This window comes from Dipodomys spectabilis, unplaced genomic scaffold, assembly GCF_019054845.1.
Source record: "Dipodomys spectabilis isolate Male_0828 unplaced genomic scaffold, ASM1905484v1 ptg000018l, whole genome shotgun sequence".
In the NCBI taxonomy this organism is placed as follows: domain Eukaryota; kingdom Metazoa; phylum Chordata; class Mammalia; order Rodentia; family Heteromyidae; genus Dipodomys; species Dipodomys spectabilis.
The window spans coordinates 13,343,200-13,366,607 of NW_024870695.1; the positions used below are offsets into that span (position 1 = coordinate 13,343,200).

General features: G+C 42.5%; 1 protein-coding gene across 2 annotated transcripts in view; it reads left to right on the forward strand.

Moving 5' to 3' along the window:
• The window catches only part of Fbxl20 (F-box and leucine rich repeat protein 20), a 72,075-nt gene continuing 48,667 nt past the window's right edge, over positions 1-23,408 (forward strand). Inside the window, exon 1 of one of the 2 annotated variants that reach the window (XM_042673900.1) lies at positions 1-363. In XM_042673900.1, coding sequence (XP_042529834.1) covers positions 316-363 — 48 coding nt within the window. In that variant the 5' untranslated portion in view covers positions 1-315. Of the gene's footprint in view, positions 364-910; positions 1,201-23,408 lie in introns of those variants that run through there. The other variant, XM_042673901.1, reaches the window with a different exon arrangement.

Below are 23,408 nucleotides of genomic sequence, written 5' to 3' on the forward strand. Positions count from 1 at the left end.
GATTGCTGGCTTTGGCACTGCACCCCCTAACCCGGAGGCCCAAGGTGTGGCCTAGCCGCCACCCCTAGAGCAGAGTAGGGTGCTCAGCCAGTCCCTCAGGCATAATTAGCCCCCGCCTTCCCAGCCATGCACAGGGAGACACCCACCCTGCAGTGGCCTCCTAGGCCTCCCTGCAGCACCCGGTAATGCAATCCAACGGGGCGGGGGAGGCGGCGGCGGCGGCGGCGGCAGCAGCCACGGCAGCCACGGCAGCAGCAGCGGCGGCGGCGGCGGCGGCAGCACTACCCCAACCAAGAGACATCCAGAAAGAGGAAAATGGCTCCGAGCAGGGACCGCCTGCTGCATTTTGGGTTCAAGGCGACAGTGAGTGATAGGGGAAGGGAGTCGGGTGGCCAGGAAGATGTATCTGCTAGTCCAGGCTTCTGGGAAGAAGTGACAAGACTAGGGGTTGGGGGACTAAGCAGAAAGCTCAAGGTTTCTGCGTCGGTTGGTGCGTGCCTGTTTGCCCTCGGAGAGGCGGAGAGGGGGACCGGGAGGGGGGCTCCGTGCCCGTGCGTTGACCCCCGGCTTCCATCTGCCTTGCCAGTCGGCGAGCACGCGCGCACTCGTATCCTGCCCACAGCCCCCCTCCACAAACACACACAGACACTTGGGCACTTCCCTGCCTCGCCTTCTCCCGGTGGGCTCGCCTGCCTCAAAGGCGGGAGGACACTGCCCGCGGCCGCCCGGCGCCGGGGCAGCTCGCGGGCGCGCGGCGCGGGGCTGCACCGTCCGGGGCTGCGCTCGGTGGGGGAGGGGTGGGCTCGCGCCGCCAGCGCCGCCGCGCGCTCCTCCCCTCCCCCGGCGTTCCGAGGCCCGGGCGGCTCTGCCCAATGAGAAGCGGCGTTGCTGGCAGGTGGGGAGTGTTTTTGTTTTGGGTTGAAGTTGAGGCTGAGGAGAGAGCTGAGCTAGCGACAAGCAGTCGTCGCGGCCGCGGTTGCCGCGGAAGGTAGTGGAGGCCTCGCTGGACTCCAGGGACCTCTTCTTTCTGTCCGACGGTCCTGACCTTGCCCAGTCGCCACCGCCTTCCCGTCCCGGAACTCCTGGGCCTGCCCTGGGCCCCTTAGCTTTGCACTCCGCACGCCGCAGCGCCCTGCCCGGGCCGCACCCGCCGGCCCCATGAGGAGGGACGTGAACGGAGTGACCAAGAGCAGGTTTGAGGTGTGAGCTCGGGGAGGGGAGGGGGGCTAGGGGGTGAAGAGGGAGGAAAAGGCCAGTCCCACTCCCCCCGCCCCCCTCGAAACAGTCGCTCCGCTCCGAGCCACCTCCCTCGCCGGGCACCGCCACCCACCACCGGGGAGGCTTGCCAGCTCTTTCTCTTCTCCCGCGACCCGAAAACCCAGAGCAAGCCGTTCTTTGGGGCTCACCTATTGCCCCTTCCCACCGGCGGACCCCGGAGGGGGATTAGCTCTAGCGCCCTAATTCCCCCCTCCCCCCATACCACTCAGCTTTCCATTCTTTACACAACCCTTGGCTAGCCTCCTTCCACCCGGCGAAAAAGCATCACGGCCCCAAAACAGCCAGAGTCCTGCTTTTTTCTTCCTGCTGCCTTCCTCAGGAAGCATTTGTTGTTCGCAGGCCATTTCTCCCGAGTTTTTGAGGCATTCATTGATAGGGAGAAGTGGGGGAGGGGGGATTGGATTGATAAGAGGCGACCGTGGGTTTTCGGTCCTGGGCTGGGTTTGGGGGTATTGTTTCTGATACTTCCTTCTTCTTTCCCGTTTAGTCTGTACTTTGGTGGCTCTTTGTTTTCTGGAAACTCTTAGATGTCTCTATTCTTTGAGATTGGGACAAAAGTCTAGAGAAACTCCAGGAAACCCACGACGGTCTGTTTGCTTCTTAGGAACTTTTTTTTTCTCCCTTGACGGGGAGATTTATAGTTTTGGGATTGAGGAAAGTTCCGACAGAAAGTCGGAAAAGAAGACGCTAATAATCTAGTTGGGACTGAATTTCTTTGGGAAGTCAAGTATTGTAACGAATGAATTACAATACTATAAGAACGTGCAGGAAGTGGATAAGGGAGAAAGAAACTTACACAAGAGTAGATGTTAACTGGCCTGTTCTGGCAGAGAATCAGGCTGACCTGGGATCACTCGAGTGTATCAGTCTCACTGGGTGTTTTTCTTCATCTCCATTTAAAGGATGTAAGTGCTTAAGACAAAAACCAAAGCGTGAGACAGAAGTTTCAGGCAACTGGGCATGAAAATCTTACCTGCTGGTTCTTCAGTATATTCTATTCTTTGATTTCTTTTTATGCTTATGAGGAAAATACTTGAAATTAGCCACAATGATAATCAAGATAGGGTGCATTTGGAGGAAGTTTATATTTAGAGCTACAGTATTAAGTTGCTGATGAGTGGAGAAAATCAAAGAATGGTCACTTTCATATGTAACTTAATCTCAAAGTATTGTAGCAAAAAAATGACTTGGTGCTTTAATAGGACACTATTGCCCTAATGCAGTGAGCCCAATAAGTTAATTTATAGTAGTTTCATATTTAGTAAATAATGTGAACGTCCAGAATGTCATTAAAGTTACTAAATAAAAATTTGGAAGTTAAGAGGAATCAAAAGGGAATCCTCAAAACTGAACATTGGAGCCGGCTAACGCCTATAACCCTAACTACTAAGGAGGCTGAGATCTGAGGATCCTGGTTCAGTGCCTGCTGGGCCTGGAAAGTCCGGGAGACTCTTCTCCCATTAACCACCGGAAAGCCGGAAGTGGTGCTGTGGCTCTAGTGGTAGAGTACTTGCCTTGAGCTGAATAGTTCAAGCCCTACATCTGACACACACACACACACACACACACACACACAACCTGAACATTGGGTTGATGACACACACACACCCTGACACACACACACACACACACACATACACATACACACACACACCCTGAACATTGGGTTGATGATAGCCCTTTGCTGCTGCAATTAGCTCTTTATTTTGTTATTAGTTGCTGAATAATTATTAGAAAGATTAGTGCTGAAATATGTACTATAAAATTGCTTTTCTACTTTACATTTTTAATATTTTAATTTGTAGTTTATATGTACTGTTAATTTACTAAAGTAGCAAAAAAAACTTATTAGGTATATTTGTTTAGCTTAATTGTATGTAGCTGGCAACTAGCTTTCTAAATAGGATCTGAAAAGGTTAAAAAAAAAAAAAGAAAGAAAGCTGGGTGTGGTGGTTTACAACTAAAATACTGATACTCCAGAGGCTTAGAATAGTAAATTTAAGGCCGTGTTGGGCTATTGGGTGAGTTCAAGGCCACTGAAGGTTAAATTGCTAGATCCAGCCTTATATATATAAACAAACAGAAGAATGGCGAGTGGGGGAAGTCCCTGTTTACTTTTTTCTTTTCTTTTTGATAGTATAGATATTTGAACTCTAGGCCTCAGGGTTTTGCTTAGATAGATTGGCCCTACTAATTAATCCAGGCCTCCAGCTCTGCTTTCTGTTGATTATTTTAGAGAGAGAGTCTTTTCTGCCTAGACTAGTTTGGAATCACCATCCTCTGGTGACCCTCAACCTTCTGAGTAGCTAGGATTATAGGCATGAGCCAGCAGCACTTGGCTCTCCTGTACTCATGTGACTCAAGTGTTAATAAGCCAAATGTTTTTCTTTGATTATGATATGACATGCCACATGCCAGAATACAAATGAAAATGGCTATAGTGAGTTTTCCTTTTTTTGTGCAAGTCCTAGGACTTGAACTCAGGGTCTGAGCAGTGTTCTTGAGCTTTTTTGCTCAAGGCAAGCAAGCCTTCTACCACTTGAGCCACAGCTTTATTTCTGCTTTTTCACAAAGTGGGAGATAAGAGTCTGTCTGGGCTTTAGATCACAATCCTCGGATCTCAACCTCCAAGACCCATGGAATATACTTCTTTATAGTTTGTTGATTGTGTGTATGTGTGTGTGTTTTAGAGCTGGGGCAGTATTGGAGCTTGAACTCTGGCACTGGGTTCTGTCCTTCAGCTTTTTCTCTCAAGGCTGGCACTCTACCACTGGAACATAGCTCCACATCCAGCTTTTTGTCTCATCAACTTTCTTTCCCTGGGCAGACTTTGAAATGCAACCCTTAGACCTTAGCCTCCTGAGTAGCTAGGAGTAGGTTTTTTTAGTGTTGTTGTTGTTGTTTAAGCTGATAATTGTAAATTGTTGGTGGTGTCTGAATGAGAATTTTGTGAGTGTAGGAGGTTTTTATAACAAATAATAGCAAGTTTCAAATTGAAGTATGATGAATAAAAAGTGAAAGGGTTTTTCCCCTCCTTAGAACAATAACAGGAACTTAAAATATTTGCACAGTGGATTCATTGTCATCTCTTTAACTGTATTTTTTTTTGTCTTTTCTTTTTTGGTACTGGGGATGGAACCCAGGACGTTGCATTTGCTAGGCAAGCGCTTTGCCACTGAGCTACATCCCAGCCCGTCATTGTCATCTCTTTAGGGAACATTTACTTTTGGAAGTTGTAACTGGAAGCCACATGCTTAGTTTCATACTCATGGACAGAGATGTAAGAAAACTTTCAATGTAAAATCAAGAGAGAAGCCAGGTGCCAGTGGCTCATACCTGTAATCCTAGCTACTCAGGAAGCTGAATGTCAGGATTATGATTCAAAGCCAGCCTGGGCAGGAATGTCTGAGAGACTCTTATCTCCAATTAACCACCAGAAAACCGGAAGTGGCACTGTAGGTCAAGTGGTAGAGTGCTATTGAGTTTAAGAGCACAGGGACAATGCCCAGACCCAGAGTTCAAGACCCATGACCAACAAAAAAAAAAAGAGGGAGTACCTATTAAGAGCACAGGGACAATGCCCAGGCCCAGAGTTCAAGACCCATGACCAACAAAAAAAAAAAAGAGGGAGTACCTATTAGTAGCATCCTATAGAATAGCCAAAGTAGGTAATTAGGAATTAAGGAGACTTGAGATGTAAAGCTTATGTTGTTCCTTGCTCTATCGCCTTAGCATTAAGTCTATACAATAATAATCATTACAGTTACATAGTGTATGTTGAATTGTGATACTCACTTAAGATAAAGTTAATTCCTACATTATTAGTAAACTTTTTCTTTTTCTTTTTTTTTTTTTTTTGTCGGTGGTGAGGCCTGAACTCTGGGCCTGGGCGCTGTCCCTCAGCTCTTGAGCTCAAGACTAGCACTCTACCACTTGAGCCACAGCACAACTTCCAGCTTTTTCTGCTTATGTGGTGCTGAAGAATCGAACCTAGGGCCTCATGCATGCAAGGCTCTACTGCTTGAGCCACAGTGCCATTTCCAATTTTCTAGTGGTTTATTGGAGATAAGAGTCTCACAGATTTTCCTGACTGGGCTGGCTTTGAACCGCGATCCTCAGATCTCAGTCTCCTGAGTAGCTAGGATTGCAGGCGTGACCCACCAACGCCAGGCATTTACTGCTAATTCTCATGGTTCTGTTTTACAGTTGAAGAAAATGATGGCCCAAAAGGTTATGATGTTCCAGTTGCACTGCTAAAAATTGAGGGAGCCAAAATTCCCAAGTGCATCTGGGGTGTGGGGGTGGGGTAGTACAAAGGATTGAAGTCAATTTTAAGTCCATTTTGTCATTCTTATCCTCTTCTGCTATTGGCATGACTCACTATAAAGTCCATAGAATATGTGGAAAAGGACTTTCCTGTAGTTCATTCAATACATTTTATTTTGTTTTTGCTAGCAAGCAAATGAACAAGCCCGGTGCTTGTGGATCACGTCTGTAATCCTATCTAGTCAGAAGGCTGAGATCTGAGGATTACAGTTCAAAGCCTGCCAGGGCAGGAAAGTCCATAAAACTCTTCTCTCCAATTAACCACCAGAAAACCAGAAGAGACATTGTGGCTCAAGTGGTAGAATACTTGCCTTGAGCTGAAGAACTCAAGGGGCAGCAGAGTTCAAGCCGCACGATCTACAAAAAAGGAAAAACAAGAAAAAAGAAAAAGAAAAAATGAACAAGTCCTTCATTTTAAATATCTTAAAATTATTTTAACAGTAAGGTTAGGGAAAGACACATTTCAATATCTAGGCTAACCCTTGTATCCAAGTTTAGATTTTTTTTCCTTTTATTCTCTTGGTCATACTCTTAATAGCTCTATTACAGCTGTTGAAAATGTAGTACTATGCATGGGGTGGTAATTTGGGGGGTTCAAGTTCTGTGTTATCTGGGTTTAGTGAAAAATCTAACATCTTTAAAAGTCATAGTGTTAACATCCAACATTAAGATTTTTAATATTTTAATTAGCACCTCAAGATGTTGAGGATCATACATGTTAGGAATTGATATTCTCCAAGTTGGGCTTTTTTTTTTTTTTGGTCGGCCGTGGGACTTGAACTCTGGGCCTGGGCGCTGTCCCTCAGCTCTTCAGCTCACTCTGGGCCTGGGCGCTGTCCCTCAGCTCTTCAGCTCAAGGCGAGCGCTCTACCACTTGAGCTACAGCGCCACTTCCGGTTTTCTGGTGGTTTATTGGAGATAGGAGTCTCACGGTCTCTCCTGCCCGGGCTGGCTTTGAACCGCGATCCTCAGATCTCAGCCTCCTGAGTAGCTAGGATTACAGGCGTGAGCCACCAGCGCCTGGCAAGTTGGGCATTTTTAAGCCCAAATTATATTTCGCTGCCTTTTTCATAAATCTAGTGTTTCATACATCTGTAACACTAGGTAATATTTCTTGTCCTAGTTGCTTCGGCTTTTCAATTCATTTGTCCAAAATAACAAAAATCATAATATGTGGTATGTTGAAAGACAATATTATGCCAAGAGTTAAGCAATCTGAATGTAAGTTAATCTTGATTTTGGGCATTTCACTTTTCTGACTTATTGAGTTCTCTCTCCTGCAAAACAAGGGATTTAGACTCAGTCATTCAGGTACCTTTTGTTCCAGAATCCTATGAATCTGTGATTTTAAAAATAAAAGTACACAGCTGTATTTCTTTTGACATGTCTTCTACGCCACCTACTCCAATACTTTGTTAAAGTTTGTACGCTCAAGCAGGTTCAGTGCCACAGTACTGTTAAAGACAATGATTAAAAAAAAAAAACAAAAACCATTTTGTTCCTTAAGGCCTTATCTTCTAAAGAGCTTTCTGCATAATAACCGTATTTTCAAAATTGGTGCTTGTGGAAAAATGTTACATGTCTTTTCAGTGGGTAGGACTTGTCCATCTGTACACTCTTCTCTCCTCCACTTTCTTCTGTCTTTCCTTATTGTTAATAAGATAGTTTATTAGAATGAAGCTAGTGAGACTGTCAGTTGACAACTGAAACTTGAAGGGCCAAAGACAGTAGTAGCCACAGTGCTGACATTTCATTGTATTCTATTAGAGACTAATGTATGACACATGTGGCATCTCTAAATTCAGATATATCACACCATTTTTTAGATGGCATGAAATAGTAACATTTTAGTTTGAAGAAAAGAACCTTCAGAGCCTGGGTAGCTCATACTTGTAATCCTAGCTACTCAGGAGGCTGAGATCTGAGAACCATGGTTCAAAGCTAGCCGGGGAAGGAAAGTCCAAGTCCTTGCTAGTCATGGAGCATGGATTCTGTCCCTGAGCTTTTTTGCTCAAGGGTAGGATACTACTACTTGAGCCACAGCTCTACTTCCATCTTTTTTTTTTTTTCTTTTAGGTTTTTGCTTGTTTGTTTGCAGTACTGAACCTTAAACTCTGGGTCTAGAACTCTTGCTTAGCTTTTCCTGACAAAGGCTGGCATTCTACCATTTAAGCCATACCTCTACTTCCAGTTTCAGTTTATTAATTGAAAAGAGTCTTTCATATGTTTGCCCAATCTGGCTTCAAAGCTAGAGATCCTTGGATCTTAGCTTTCTGTGTAGCTAAGATGACAGGCGTAATCAGCACCCAATTCTTTTAATTCATTCACAAGTCATTATATACTTAATACTTCAGAGTGGTTTTGTTGTTGCTATTGTTGTTGTCATTTTGTCAGTAGTGGGGCTAGAACTCTGGGCCTGGGCCCTCTCCCTGCGCTCTTCAGCTCAAGGATAATGCTCTAGCACTTGAGCCACAGCACTACTTCAGCCTTTTCTGTTTATGTGGTGCTGAGGAATCGAACCCAGGGCCTCATGCATACGAGGCAAGCACTCTACCACTGAGCCAACTTCCCAGCCCTCTACTTCCATCTTTTTGATGGTTAATTGGAAATAAGAATCTCTTGGCCTTTCTTACCCATGATCCTCAGTTTTCAGTCCTCTCAGTAGAGTACAGGAATTAACAGGTATGAGCCATCAGCACCTGGTAATCATGAATTTTTAAAAGGAAAATAAGTTTTCCCAATAGTTCCTTGTCTACCCCTCCCAAACCAGTTGGTGGCACTAATAACCACATGAACAAAGGCAGAACTTGTTTAATTTAGCACTAAGGAAGAACACCTATCCCATTAGGTATAACTGGATTTTTTCCTCTAGCATTTTATTGTATCAGGTTACATTACATAAGCATGCAACCTTGTTGCCCCACTGAGAAATCTAGTGTGCTTTAGGTTTTAAAAATGGCTGGTTGGGTTCACGCCTGTAATCCTAGCTACTCGGAAGGCTGAGATCCGAGGATTACAGTTCAAAGCTAGCCCTGGCAGGAAAGTCTGTGAGACTCTAATCTCCAGTAAACCACTAGAAAACCGGAAGTGGCACTGTGGCTCAAGCGGTAGAGCACTCTCCTTGAGCTGAAGAGTACAGATACAGTGCCCAGGCCCAGAGTTCAAGCCCTACAACCAACAAAAAACAAAACAAAAAATGGTTGGCTGCCTGGCGCTGGTGGCTCACACCTGTAATCCTGGCTATTCAGGAGGCTGAGATCTGAGGATCGGAGTTCAAAGTCAGCTCATGCAGGAAAGTCCATGAGACCCTTATCTCCAATTAACCACCAGAAAACTGGAAGTGGTGCTATGGCTCAAGTGGTAGAGCACTCACCTTGAGCTGAAGACTTGCTCAGGGACAGTACCCAGGCCCAGAGTTCAAGTCCCACAACCAAAAAAAAAAAAAAAAAAGCTGGCTGCTCAGGCCAGTGTAATGGTAATTCCAGACTTCAGGAAGCTGAGACAGGAGGATATTGGTATCTGCTTAAAACTACATAACTGTGTCACACATGTCATATGCCACACATCACATACATCATATGCTACATATGTACTATATGTTTAATATATGGCATATATGTCACATGCTGTGCTGCATGCAGGTCATTAATCATGTCATACTGCGTGTCATAAATGTTACTACATGTGTGTCATGGGTATGTCACATGTGTCACACATGCCACATATGTCCCACGTGCCATGTCATGTGTCTTGTCTCAAAAGCCAAAGGATATAGCTCAGTAAAGAGCATTTACCTAGCTTTCACAAGGCCCAGAATTTGATCCATAGCACCACAAAATAACACACACACACACACACACACACACACACACACAAACAACCTGTTCAAATGATACTAGTAGAGTATTTTCTTCCTAAAACAAGGTGGCAGTTATTAGTCTTGATAGTGCACATCTGCTCTAAACCCAGGATTAGGAAGCTATGCCTTTCTTTTCTTTCAGCAGAACTCTTGCTTTGTTACTTGGCTTGGTCTCAAACTATTAATTTTTCTACCTTAGCCCCTGGAATAGCTGTGACAGGCCTTGATAGCATACCTGATTTGTTTCACACTTAGAAAAAAGCCTTGCAATAAACAAAAGTACTGGTAAAAATTTAATACTCTAGAGATGGATTTGAATGCAATTATTTAACTTTACGGGGTAAAAACTTTCTATGGGGCTGGGAAGGTGGCTCAGTGGTAGAGCATTTGCCTTGCATGCCTGAGGCCCTGGGTTCGATTCCTCAGCACCACATAAGCAAAAAGAAAAAAGCCAGAAGTGGCGCTGTAGCTCAAGTGGTAGAGAACTAGCCTTGAGCTGAAGAGCTGAGGGACAGCGCCCAGGCCCAGAGTTCCGGCCCTACAACCGGACCCCCCCAAAAAAATTTCTAAAATGTATTCTTGATGTTAAGTATGTACTTAATATCACTGTATCTGAATCCACACCCTCCTTCCCCCAGTAGGGTTTGAACTCTGGTCTTTATTCTTGCTAAGCCGACACTCTACCACTTTAGCCACATCTCCAGCCCCTTTTATGCATTGGCTATTTTCCAGATAAAAGTCTTGGTTTATGCCTGGGCTGTCCTAGCCACTCATGTTGTAGTCTTGTGAACTTTTAGGCCGGCCTGGCTTGGGACAGTGAACCTTGTACTCCTATCTCCAGTTCCCAAGATTTACTGGCTTGGGCCACTACACTGGAATCTATCAATCAATTTACCTACCTACCTTTTTTTTCCTTCCTTCCTTCCTTCCTTCCTTCCTTCCTTCCTTCCTTCCTTCCTTCTTTTCTTCCTTTCTTTCTTTCTTCCTTCCTTTCTTCTGTTCTTCCTTTCTTCTGTTCTTCCTTTCTTTTCTTCTCTCTCTGGCTGGTCCTGGGACTTACCCTTGGCTTGGTGCTGTTCCTGGCAGGCTCAAGTCAAGGCTGGCTCTCTACCACTTGAGCCGCAATGCCTCTTCTGGCTTTTTCTGAGTAGTTTATTAGAGATAGAGTCTCAGACTTTCCTGGCTGAGAACAACAATCTTCAGATATCAGCCTCCTGAATTGCTAGGATTACATGTGTGAGCCAGCTTTTTTTGTTGTGGGTGGTCATGGGGCCTAGGCGCTGTCCCTCAGCTCTTCAGCTCAAGGCTAGCACTCTACCACTTGAGCCACAGTGCCACTTCCGGATTTTTCTGTTTATGTGGTACTGAGGAATCGAACCCAGGGCCTCATGAATGCAAGGCAAGCACTCTACCACTAAGCCACCTTTCCAGCCCTAGTAGCCAGCTTATTGTCTAATAGTATTATATTGAAATTAATTAATAGTATTATATTGAAATTAATTTTAGCTGGGCTCTGGTGCCTCACACCTGTAATCCTCAGGAGGCTGAGAGCTGAGGATTGCAGATCAAAGCCAGCCCAGGCAGGAAGAGCTTTTTTTTTTTTTGTTGGCTGTGGGGCTTGAACTCTGGGTTTGGGCTCTGTCCTTGAGCTTTTCAGCTTAAGGATAGCACTCTACCACTTGCGCCACAACACCACTTCTGGTTTTTTGGTGGTTTATTGGAGATAAGAGTTTTCTGGACTTTCCTTCCTTGGGCCACCAGCCTGCCATGAGGCAGTACCAGAAGTGGAACTGTGGCTCAAGTGGTAGAATACTAGCCTTGAGCAAAAGAAGCTTGGGGACAGTGCCCAGATCCAGAGTTCAAATCCCAGGACTGGCAAAAAAGGAGGAAAATTTATGGAAAGTAATTTTGATGAAAATGAAAGTAATGAAGATGTCATCCAGATTTTCCAAGAGGAAATAATTCTTTTCTGAACTGCTTAAAAATATTCTAGCTAGGTATGGTATATACCTATAATCCCTACATTCCGAAGGTGGAGAACTGAGAGTTCTAGGCCATCCAGGGTTACATTGTAAGGTCTGTGTGAAGAAAAAAGAAGCATGCAAGTTTTAAAAATACTCTAGACAGAATCTTCACTGTGTTTTCCAGGCTGGCTCATATGATCCTTTTGGCTCAATCTCTCAAGTAATTTGCATTTCAGGTGTGTACAACACCAACCATAAAAAGTAGTCTTATGGGACTGGGAAAGTAGCTCAGTGGTAGAGTGCTTGCCTTGCATGCATGAGGCCCTGGGTTCGATTCCTCAGTACCACATAATCAGAAAAAAACATAAGTGGTGCTATGGCTCAAGTGGTAGAGTACTAGCCTTGAGCTGAAGAGCTGAGGGACACTCAGACCCAGAGTTCAGGCTCCATGACAAAAAAAAAAAAAAAGGAGTCTTATGTACGTTTATATGTTTCTTACATGCATTATTCAAATTCCTAGAGAAATTCTAGTGTTACTAGTATCTCTGGGACCTTGGGTAAGTTACCTCTGGACTTTCTTTGTCTGAACTCTAAGGTTCCTTCTATGGAAATTCTGTGATTCTCTGTAAAGAGATTAGATGGTCAGTGTTCTTAAATTTCTTTGGTTATAGCTCGTAGTAAAGAAAAGCCAATTTGCCTTTGTAATCTTACCTATATGCTGTTTTGAATAACTACCTGTTTCTGCCTTCAATTTGGATTAAAAATTAGAGACTGATAATGGGGAGGAAAGTCTGAAATACTACTAACCAAATAAAAACTTTTGACATGGAAAGAGAAATAAATGTAAGATCTTGTGATATCCTGGAGTTTGGTGTGCTGTGATTCCTATTTCTTAGTACTTGTGGAATTTATTTATATAAATAAGACTTACTTACAGCCTTAACTTTGAAGACTCAGTTTAAGCCCTGGTTTTGTACTTATGTAACCTTGGACAATTTATTTAGTCTCAACATCTCTAATTTTTAAAAATGGGTAAAATGCATACAGATTGTGATGATTCAGTACTGTAATGTTTTTGTAGCATTTGGCAAGTTGTCTACCATAAAATGAGAGCTCAATAAATGATGTTTAATATTATTACTTTGTCAGAGTAGAAATGTTTATAAATAATCTTTTTACAAATTACTATTTTGAGTACTTTGAAGTAACCTGATTCTTAAAGGAAACATTCCTTCTTTCCTTTTTTTTTTTTTTTTTGCCAGTCCTGCAGCTTGAACTCAAGGCCTAGGCACTGTCCCTGAGCTTCTTTTTGCTCAAGGCTAGCACTCTTCCACTTGAACCACAGAGCTGCTTCTGGCTTTTTCTATTTTTGTGGTACTGAGGAATCGAACCCAGGGCTTCATGCGTGCTAGGCAAGCACTCTACCACTAAGCCACATTCCCAGACCAAGAAAACATTCTTCCTTTTCTTTTTTGTTAGTCATGGGGCTTGAACTCAGGGCCTGGGTGCAGTCCCTGAGCTCTTTTGCTCAAGGCTAGCACTCTACACTTTGAACCACAGCTCACTCCCAGGGTTTTGGTGGTTAATTGGAGATAAAAGTCTTGCCCATGCTGCTGCCCATGCTGTCTTCGATCCATGATCTTCATGTCAGATGTCATCCTTTTGAGTACCTAAGATTACAGTTGTGAGCAACCAACTCAGGGAACATTCTTTTATAAGGGGGAAACTGCAACTAATCTCTAGTCACTTTGATTCAAATTTATATATTGAATTTATGAAACAGGAGCACCTATGAATTTTAATCAGTCTGGTTGAACAGTAATAATTTAGCAGTGTTTCAATCTGAAGTTTATATTGCATCTATATTTGACTAGTGTAGGTAAATATCTCCTTTGAAAATCTGGCATTAAATTATAATGTGACTTTGTTTTGTGCAATTCCTTGGGCTTGACCTTAGGGCTGGGGCACTGTCCTAGAGCTTTTTTGCTCAGGACTAGCACTCTACACAGCTCTGCTTCCAACTTTTTTGTTGATTAATTGGAGAGTAGAGTCTCATTTCTGGTATGGTTTTGAACCAGAATCCTCAGATCTCAGCCTCCTGAGTAGCTAGGATTACAGGTATGAGCCACTGGTGCCCAGTATAATTTGACATTTTAAAACACTGTATCAGTTAGCTTTACCCCCAGAAACTGGCTGTTTTTCCTTCTCTCAATTGTAGGAAATAAAGCTAAAATGTGATTTGAACATAGACAAGAAGAGATGTATTCATTTAAAAAAAAATTTTTATTATGAAAATACCGTACAGAGGAGTTACAATTACGTGGGCAAGATAATGAGTACATTTCTTATCAAACATTGTTGCTTCCTCCTTGAGATGCATTCATTTTTGAAAAGGAGTTCTGTGTTAACAATACTTAATTCTTTGAAGGACATTCAGGTAAAGAAGCTCATTTGGGAAAAAAATTTACATCATAACATTTCTGAAACATTTGTAGACAAGAAAACTGGTATTTTGGAATTCTTTGATAAGCTATAGAACATTTGTTTAATGTTACAGCTTTCTAGCTTATTATCATGAATTGTAACTGCAGGAAAATAAGAAGTCCCATTTAATATTCAGTATTCTTAGTCACAGATGACGGTGTTATGCAAAATAAAAGAAACTTCCCAAATCTAGAGCTAGTTTTTTAAAAGCTTAGCAAAGTGAAGCTTTTACTGAGGTTAACACATTCCTTTAGAGAGGATAATTTGAATTTGGTAGCATGACTCATGTGGTAGAGTGGCTGCCTAGTAAGTGCAAGGCCCTGAGTTCAAACCCCTGCACTGCCAAAAAATAATACTTTAAATTTATTTTTAGTGCTATTTTCTTTTTTTTTTTTAATTTTTAATTTTGCCGGTCGTGGTGCCTGAACTCTGGGCCTGGGCACTGTCCCTCAGCTCTTCAGCTCAAGGCTAGCGCTCTACCACTTGAGCCACAGCTCCACTTCCAGCTTTTTCTGCTTATGTGGTGCTGAGGAATCAACAAGTGCAAGACAAGCATTCTTCCACTGAGCTACCTTCCCAGCCCTTTAGTGCTATTTTCTTTAAAATTTTATGTGTGTGTGTATTTGCTTTGCACTCTCACTTGAATTTTTCATTCAGAGCTGTCGCTGTACCCTACTTCTGGCTTTTTGGTAGTTAATTGTAAATAATTGTCTCATGTACTTTTCTGCCCAGGCTGGGTTTGAACTGAAATCCTTAGATCTCTGCCTCCTGCATAGCTAGGATTATAGATGTGTGCCACCAGTTCATAGCCAGTACTAGGACTTGAACTCAAAAGCTGGTGCTTTGTGCTTTTACCATTTTACCGCAGACTTCACTTCCAGCTTGTTACTGGTTAATTGGAGATAAGAATCTTGCAGAATTTTCCTGCCAGGTCTGCCTTCTTGAATTGTAATCCAAAGATCTCAGCCTCTTTTTATTATTTTTTATTTTTTGGGTCCAGTCGTGGGGCCTGAACTCTGGGCCTGGGTGCTGTCCCTCAGCTCTTCAGCTCAAGGCTAGCGCTCTACCACTTGAGCCATAGTGCCACTTCCAGCTTTTTTCTTTTTGCTTATGTGGTTCTGAGGAATTGAACCCAGGGTCTTGTGCATGCAAGGCAAGCGCTCTACCACTGAGCCACCTTCCCAGCCCCGATCTCAGCCTCTTGAGTAATGAGAATTTAAGTATGAGGCACTTACAAATAATTTTAGACAGGGTCTTTCTGTGTAGTCCAGTCTTTTTTTTTTTTTTTTTTTGTCGGTCGTGGGGCTTGAACTCTGGGCCTGGGCGCTGTCCCTCAGCTCTTCAGCTCAAGGCGAGCACTCTACCACTTGAGCTACAGCGCCACTTCCAGTTTTCTGGTGGTTTATTGGAGATAGGAGTCTCACAGTCTTTCCTGCCCGGGCTGGCTTTGAACTGCGATCCTCAGATCTCAGCCTCCTGAGTAGCTAGGATTACAGGCGTGAGCCACCAGCGCCCGGCTTGTAGTCCAGTCTTTCAGATACTTTATCCTCCTTCCTCTGTCTCCCAATCTTCTGTCTCAGCCTCTCAAATGCTGGATTACAGGCAAGTATCACCATACCTACTTTAGATTATACTTCTCAGAAAATGGGTTATAGGTCCTAAGTAACATAACTTTCATCTGACTTTACCAGTCTCCACTTCGAAGAGGCAGAATTCTAAACATAGTCTAAACATGGGAATCAATGTCAGGGGATCTAATCTTGGCATTGCTGTGAAATCCCAGTGAACCCTGGGGAAGAAAACCACTCAACCTTTGTCTTTACAGGTTTAAAATAAGATTTCTAAAATCTATTTTTCTGTGATAATATGAATTGGGTTAATATTAATAAACCCCAAAATGTTGCTTTTCAGTGGGCTGAATTAAAAGAAGAAATAACAGGAGGAAGGGAGGAGTTGGGTAGGTGGGGAGGGAAGGGATGGTAGGGGAAAAACAAAGGAAGAGGTATCAATGCTTGATAGGAAATGTACTTATTACCTTACTCATGTAACTGTAACCCCTCTGTACAGTATTTTTACAGTAAAAAATATATATATATAAAAAAGAAACGAAATTTCATTCCTTTTATGGACTTCAAAATTGGCAGTGAAGTTTTTGCATAGTCTTCATCTTTTGAAAGCACCCCATCTTTTGATTAGAAGTAGACTAGTCTTGTCCGTTTCCTGTAAGTTCCTTCCTTCCTTCCTTCCTTCCTTCCTTCCTTCCTTCCTTCCTTCCTTCCTTCCTTCCTTCCTTCCTTCCTTCCTTCCTTCCTTCCTTCCTTTCTTTTCTTTCTTTCTTTCTGGTCCCAGACCAGACTCAAACCCCATACCTGATATTTTCACTCATTGTCAAGCACTCTACCAACTGAGCCACACCTCCAACCCCTTCTGTAAGTTACTTAATAGATAGTAATAGAAGTTTCGGTTAAACATTAGATAAGAAAGTCAGAGGTAATGATTTATATTTGCAACTTGAACTCTAAGGGAAAATAGGTTTACTTACCATGAATTTGGCATGTTAGAAAACAGATACCACTTCAGGTTTCCTGAATATTTTACCCTAGGATGAGTATAGTATCTAATGTGTAATACTTGACAGTTAATTTTTGTGTTTTTTGTTTTTTGCCAGTCCTGGGGCTTAAATTCAGGTCCTAGGCACTGTCCCTGATCTTTTTTGCCCAAGAGTAGCACTCTACCACTTGAGCCACAGTGCCACTTACAGTTTTTTCTGTTTGTGTGGAGGAATCCAACCCAGGGCTTCAGAGTGCAAGGAATGTCTTTGGTAGGAGGTTGTTTCTTTGTTGTTTTGTTTTTTATAGTTATCAAGTTAGGGTCTCGCTCACTAGTGCCCCTTGCTTTATCAGAAAATCTGCTGGGGCTGGGAAGGTGGCTTAGTGGTAGAGTGCTTGCTTTGCATGCATGAAGCCCTGGGTTCAATTTCTCAGCACCACATAAGCAGAAAAAGCCAGAAGTGGTCCTGTGGCTCAAGTGGTAGAGCACTAGCCTTGAGCTGAGGAGCTGAGGGGCAGAGTTCAGGCCCTACCACCAACAAAAAAAAAAGAGAGAGAAAAAAAAAATCTACCGTTCTGGTAAATGCTAGGGTATATGTATGGGAAAGTATAATCAATTTCATGAGAAGTATTTATACTTTCTGATCCTCACACTGCTTTTATGAGATGCATTTCCTTTAATGCTTCTAAAAGGAAAGAAAATCCATTAGCCCTGCTGTCACAAAAATATTAGAAGAAAGAATATTTTTGTTTGTGTGCCAGTATTGGGTCTTGAACTCTCAGCCTGGAGCTCTGACTCTGCTTTTTCCGCTCATGGCTAAGCTCCTGCTGCTTGAGTCATACCTCTACTTCTGCTTATTGCTGATATGTCATCTGCCTGGGTTGGCTTTGAACCCTAGTCATCAGGTCTCAGCTTTCTATAGTAGCTAGGACAATGGGTATGAACCAACCACTAGTGTCTGGCAACAATTTATATTTTGAAAACTATAAATATGATTTACTTCACTCCATGCATACAGCAGAGAACTAAAGAAAATATAGGTAAGGTTTTCCCTCCTCCTTCCCTCCCCCCCCCCCCCCAAGTCATGAACTCTGGGCCTGGATGCTGTCCCTCAGCTCTTCAGCTCAAGGTTAGTGCTCTATCACTTGAGCCACAGTGCCACTTCCAGTTTTCTGGTGGTTCATTGGAGATTAGAGTCTCAGGGACTGGGCATGAACTATGATCCTCAGATCTCAGCCTCCTGAGTGGCAAGAATTATAAGCGTGAGCCACCGGCACCAAGCGATGTTTTTTTTTTAGCCAGTAAATTATACTCACATCTTTACTGGAATAAAACATTAAATTTAGTAATAGAGCTAACCAAAGTGGCTGGTTCACTTTAAGGCAGGACATTCTGCAAAGACAAGCAAAAATTAAAAGAGTAAAGGGAAAGCAACTCATTCACTAATAGTTCTAGGAATTTTTTATGTAGTGTGTAGCCACACACATAGCATTGCTTTTTTGTTTTTTGTTGTTTTTTTCTTGGTGGCCATGGGGCTTGAACTCTGGCCTGGGCACTGTCCCTCAGCTCTTCAGTTCCAAGCCAGCACTCTACAACTTGAGCCACAGAGCCACTTCTGGTTTTCTGGTATTTAATTGGAGTATTAATCTGATATTTAATCACAGACTGTCCTGCCTTGAAATATAATTTTATTGTTATTAAGGTGTTGTTCTGATAGGTTACCATTCTACAAGTCAGGTAATGAGTACATTTCCTCTTTTTTTTTTTTTTTTAATAACAGTATCATCCATTCCTTCCCTTTTCCCCAGTTTCCCTTTCCTATTCCTGCCCATAATTTACTTAGGTCATTTTCCACATAAAATGTTAAAGCAAAAAGTACAATTTATTAAAGCAATTTATGAATAGTTCTGCATAATGTACCTCATATATGAGAATAACCCGTTGACCCTCCTATAGTAAGACAGCAGTTTTGAACTATATCAAGTAATAAATTAATAGAACATTTACACATAAAAGAGCATGATTTTACTTGAACTTAAAAATATATACCTTTGTTAGGTGAGGATATTTCCTTCTTATAGCTAAAACAACAGATGCTTTCAAAGGCTATTATTTTGTTTTGAACTACTAATCCCCTCTTTTTTCAATTCCTTTTCTTTTTATTTATTTATTTTTGTCGGTTGTGGGGCCTGAACTCTGGGCCTGGGTGCTGTACCTCAGCTCTTCAGCTCAAAGCTAGCACTCTACCACTTGAGCCACAGCGCCACTTCCGGCTTTTCCTGCTTATGTGGTGCTGAGGAATTGAACCCAGGGCCTCATGCATGCAAGGCAAGCACTCTACCACGGAGCCCCCTTCCCAGCCAAGCGTAGGGCCTTATACATACTAGGTAAGGTCTCATTCACTATTGCAAGTTTCAGCAAGACATTTGGGTATAATTAACACTTGCACTTGTGTCAGTGGACTTGAACAAATTTTTATTCTTTGGGGACTGGAAAAATGATAAACATTAGATCTATATTTTAACATTTTAGTGATACCAACTACCCAGTTTAATTCTTCTGCTATGCTGGGGATTATGCTATGCTGCAGATCTTTCTTTGGACATGCTAGACAATGACTATCACTGAATCTACATTCTGAGTCCCATTTCCCCCCCCCCCCCCTTTATTTAAAAAAAAAAAACAGGGCTTGAAACTCAGGTTCTTAGTTTATCACTTGCTCATGTTTGAAACTACTACTTGTTTGAGCTATGTCTCCGGCCCAGCATTTCAGCCCCAGGCCCCCAACCCCCACCCCAGGCTAGCTTAGAATTGCAGTTTTCAGATCTTAGCCTCCTGAGTAGCCAAGTTTATAGGCATGAGCCACAGGTGATTTGGTCATCCCCAGGCTTTTATTTTATTTTATTTTTAAAATTATCTTTAAGTAGGTGTACAAAGGGGTTTCAATTCAACACATCACTTTATAAGCCTTTGGTGTTCTGAGGTAGGGTCTAGCTTTGTACTTCTGGCTTAGCCTCTGGAATGCTAGGATTATGGGTGTGTACCACTATGGTCCACTGATTGCCTTCTTTTGTATACTTCTTCCTCATAAAGTCAATCAGTCAGCTATTAGAAGGTATGTTGTTTTGTTAGTTTTTTGTTGTATCAATAGTGGCCCTTGTACTCTGGGTCTCTTGATTTTGCTTGGCTTTTCTTTTTCTTTTCTTTTTTTTGCCAATCCTGGGGCTTGAACTCAGGGCCTGGGCATTATCCCTGAGCTTCTTTTACTCAAGGCTAGCACTCTACCACTTGAGTCACAGTGCCACTTCCAGCTTTTTCTGTTTATGTGGTACTGAGGAATCGAACCTAGGGCTTATTGCATGTTAAGCAGGCACCAGCAGCCCTTTGCTGGTTAATTAGAGATAAGCCTCACAGATTATTTCTGACTCACTCATTTCTGACCTTTCTAGATGCTCTCAGATGTATATTCTTCATTGGTACAAAGAAAAAAAAATATTTCTCACTAGTCTGGAGAACCCAGGGTCAAGGTAGCAGACTGAATTTCTGGTGAAGACATGCTCTTTGCATCTGTAGGTAGAAGTGCCAGACAGTTTTTTCCCATTCATGAACTTATTGTGCCTAGTCATCTTCAATAAGTTCCCCTCTCCATCTCCATTTGCTAATACTATTAACATAGGTTTTTAAATTCAACATAGAAAGTATGAAGTACAGCAGCTGTACTATTTTTTTTCTTTTTTTTGTCGGTCATAGAGATTGAAGTCTGTGCTCTCCCAGAGCTCTTCAGCTCAACACTAGCGCTCTACCACTTGAGCAACAGCACCACTTCTAGTTTTCTGGTGGTTAATTGGATTTAAGAGTTTCCTGGGGGGAGGGGGGGCTGGGAAAGTGGCTCAGTGGTAGAGTGCTTGCCTTGCATGTATGAGGCCCAGGGTTCGAATCCTCAGCACCACATAAGCTGAAAAAGCTGGAAGTGGTGCTGTGGCTCAAGTGGTAGAGCACTAGCCTTGAGCTGAAGAGCTGAGGGACACTGCCCAGGCCCAGAGTTCAGACCCCATGACTGGCAAAAAAAAAAAAAAAAAAAAAGAGTTTCCTGGAAGTTCTGGTTCCCAGGGCTGGCTTTGAACCATGATTCTCAGATTTCAGCTTCCTGAGTAGCTAGGATTACAGGTGTGAGTCCCCTGCGCCCAGCAACTAATTTCTTTTTTCTTTTTTTTGGGTCTGAACTCTGAGCCTGAGTGCTTCCCTCGGCTCTTCAGCTCAAGGCTATCGCTCTACCACTTGAGCCACAGTGCCACTTCCGGCTTTTTTCTTTTTGTTTATGTGGTGCTGAGGAATTGAACCCAGGGCCTCAGGCATGCAAGGCAAGCGCTCTACCACTGAGCCAACTTCCCAGTCCCAACTAATTTCTTTTTATATCTTAGTTTATCATCCAACTGGAAGTTTGTTTTTGATGTTACTGGAGATTGAATAGGACCTTTTACATGCTTATAAGCAAGTACTCTACTCAATGAACTATACGGTATCCTCAGTGCCTTGTAGTTTGTTTATTTATTTATTTTTGTCAGTCGTGAGGCTTGAACTCTGGGCCTGGGCGCTGTCCCTGTACTCTTCAGCTCAAGGTGAGCGCTCTACCTCTTGAGCCACAGTGTCACTCCTTGTAGTTTATTTTATGAGATGCAGTGTAAACTGCAATTTTCACCCTTTTTGACAGTTAGTTGTCATATTATTTATTATTATTATTAGTTTATATTCTTGTTGTTTTTGAAATGCCATTTCTATCCTAATACTAACTAAAATGTGCAAAGGTCTATTTGGGATCTTTAAAAAAAGGTTTTTTTCCCTGTAGCCTAAGCTGGCCTTAATGTATTTATCCTTCTTTTTCCATTTTTCTTATAAAATAGAAACTAGGTACTGGTAGCTCATGTCTGTAATCCTAGCTACTTGCTCCCAAGTCATGGTTTGAGGCCAGAATAGGCAGGAAAGTTCATAGGACCTCTTCTTTACCAAGGGTATACTGGTTTATGCCTGTTCCTAGCTACAAGAAGCCTAAAATACACACACGCATATGTGTGTATGCATACACATGTAGAAAATGAGATCCTAGTTCAAAAATAACCAGTACAGGGGGGAGGGAAAGAGGGAGAAAAAATTAGGGAGGGGGTAACAAGATCGACAAAATCTACACACTATCTTACTATGTACTGTAACCCCTTTGTACATCACCTTGACAATAATTTTTTCTTAAGCCAGTATAATACAGAACTGTAGAACAGCAGTGGAACACTGGCCTAGCAGCTAATTACAAGGCCTGAGTTCAAACCTCAGTACTGCCAAAAATAAAAATACAAAGGGAAGAGAGTAGGCGTGGTAACACATGCCTGTAATTCAGTAACTGGGATAGGTAGGAGGATTACGTGTTTAAGAGCTGTCTTGGCTATATAGTGAGAGCATTCTCTTGTCCCCTCCATTAAAAAAAAAAAAAAAAGGAATGGAGGAAGAAAGCACAAATGAGAAATTTCAGGTATCCTGTGGAAGATAAGAAATGGAATTTAGGGGGGAGGTAGGGAAGGGATGTGAAGGGTAAACAAAGGAGGAGGCTGCAATGCGTGATAAGAAATGTATGCATTATCCTGCCCATGTAATTGTAACCCCTCTGTACAGTATGTTCACAAAAAAAATTTAAATTAAAAAAAATAAAAATGAAAGCACAAAAGTTAGGCTTAATTAAAAAAAAAAAAAGAAATATAATTTAAATGTACTAGCATACTGCTGTAATTCCAGCACTCAAGTTTCTGATCCCAATGGATGGAGACTAGTAAGACCCCACCTCAAGGGGGAAAACAACAATATTCTGGTAATATACTAATAGTATTCAAAAGCATAACTAGAGTCCCAAGAATTAATGGCATTTACATGTGACACCAGTAACATAACTTAGATATGTAGCAAGCATATTTTCAGATGTCTTCAGTAGATTTCAATTTCATAATTTACAGTCAAATTATCAATCATGTGAGTCTAGTGTTAATATTTTTAGACATGCAAAAGACTCAAATTCAGTCTCATGTGTACTTTTTTCATAAATGACTAAGGATATACCCTTAAAAAGCAAGGGAGGGCTGGGTGCTGGTGGCTCACACCTGTAATTAGGAGGCTGAGATCTGAGGCTTGGGGTTCAAAGTCAAACTGGGCAGGAAAGTTTGTGAGTCTTTTTTTTGTTGTTGTTGGTTGTGGAGCTTGAACTCTGGGCCTGGATGCTGTCCCTGAGCTCTTCAGCTCAATGTAAGTGCTCTACCACTTAAGCCACAGCACCACTTTTGATTTTTGAGTGGTTAATTGGAAATGAGAGTTTCACAGGGACTCTTCTGCTTGGGCTGGCTTTGAACTTGCAAAACTCAGATCTCAGTCTCCAGAGTAGCTAGGATTATAAGCATGAGCCACCAGTGCCAGGCTGTGATTATTAATTTAAACAAATATTGTAATAAGGTTATATTGTGGGGCTGGGAAGGTGGCTCAGTGGTCGAGCGTTTGCCTTGAATGCATGAGGCCCTGGGTTCGATTCCTCAGCACCACATAAGCAAAAAGAAAAAAGCCAGAAGTGGTGCTGTGGCTCACGTGGTAGAGCGCTAGCCTTGAGCTGAAGAGCTGAGGGACAGCGCCCAGGCCCAGAGTTCAGGCCCCAATACCGCCCCCCCCAAAAAAAATTACATTGGATGTGGAAAAAGAGGGTGGATATTGCCTTTTGTGACAGGATGTAAATATACTATCTAAAATTGATAAATCAATCATGTTTTCAAAGATAAAGGCAATTATCAGACCTCCTTAGATTATATAGAGTGTAGTGATATGGAGAACCCTGATGTTTTCCTTAAATCTTTGGATCATATAGAATGCTACCCAAACACATGATTGCATAATATACCACTGTCTGGACTATTGATTTTATA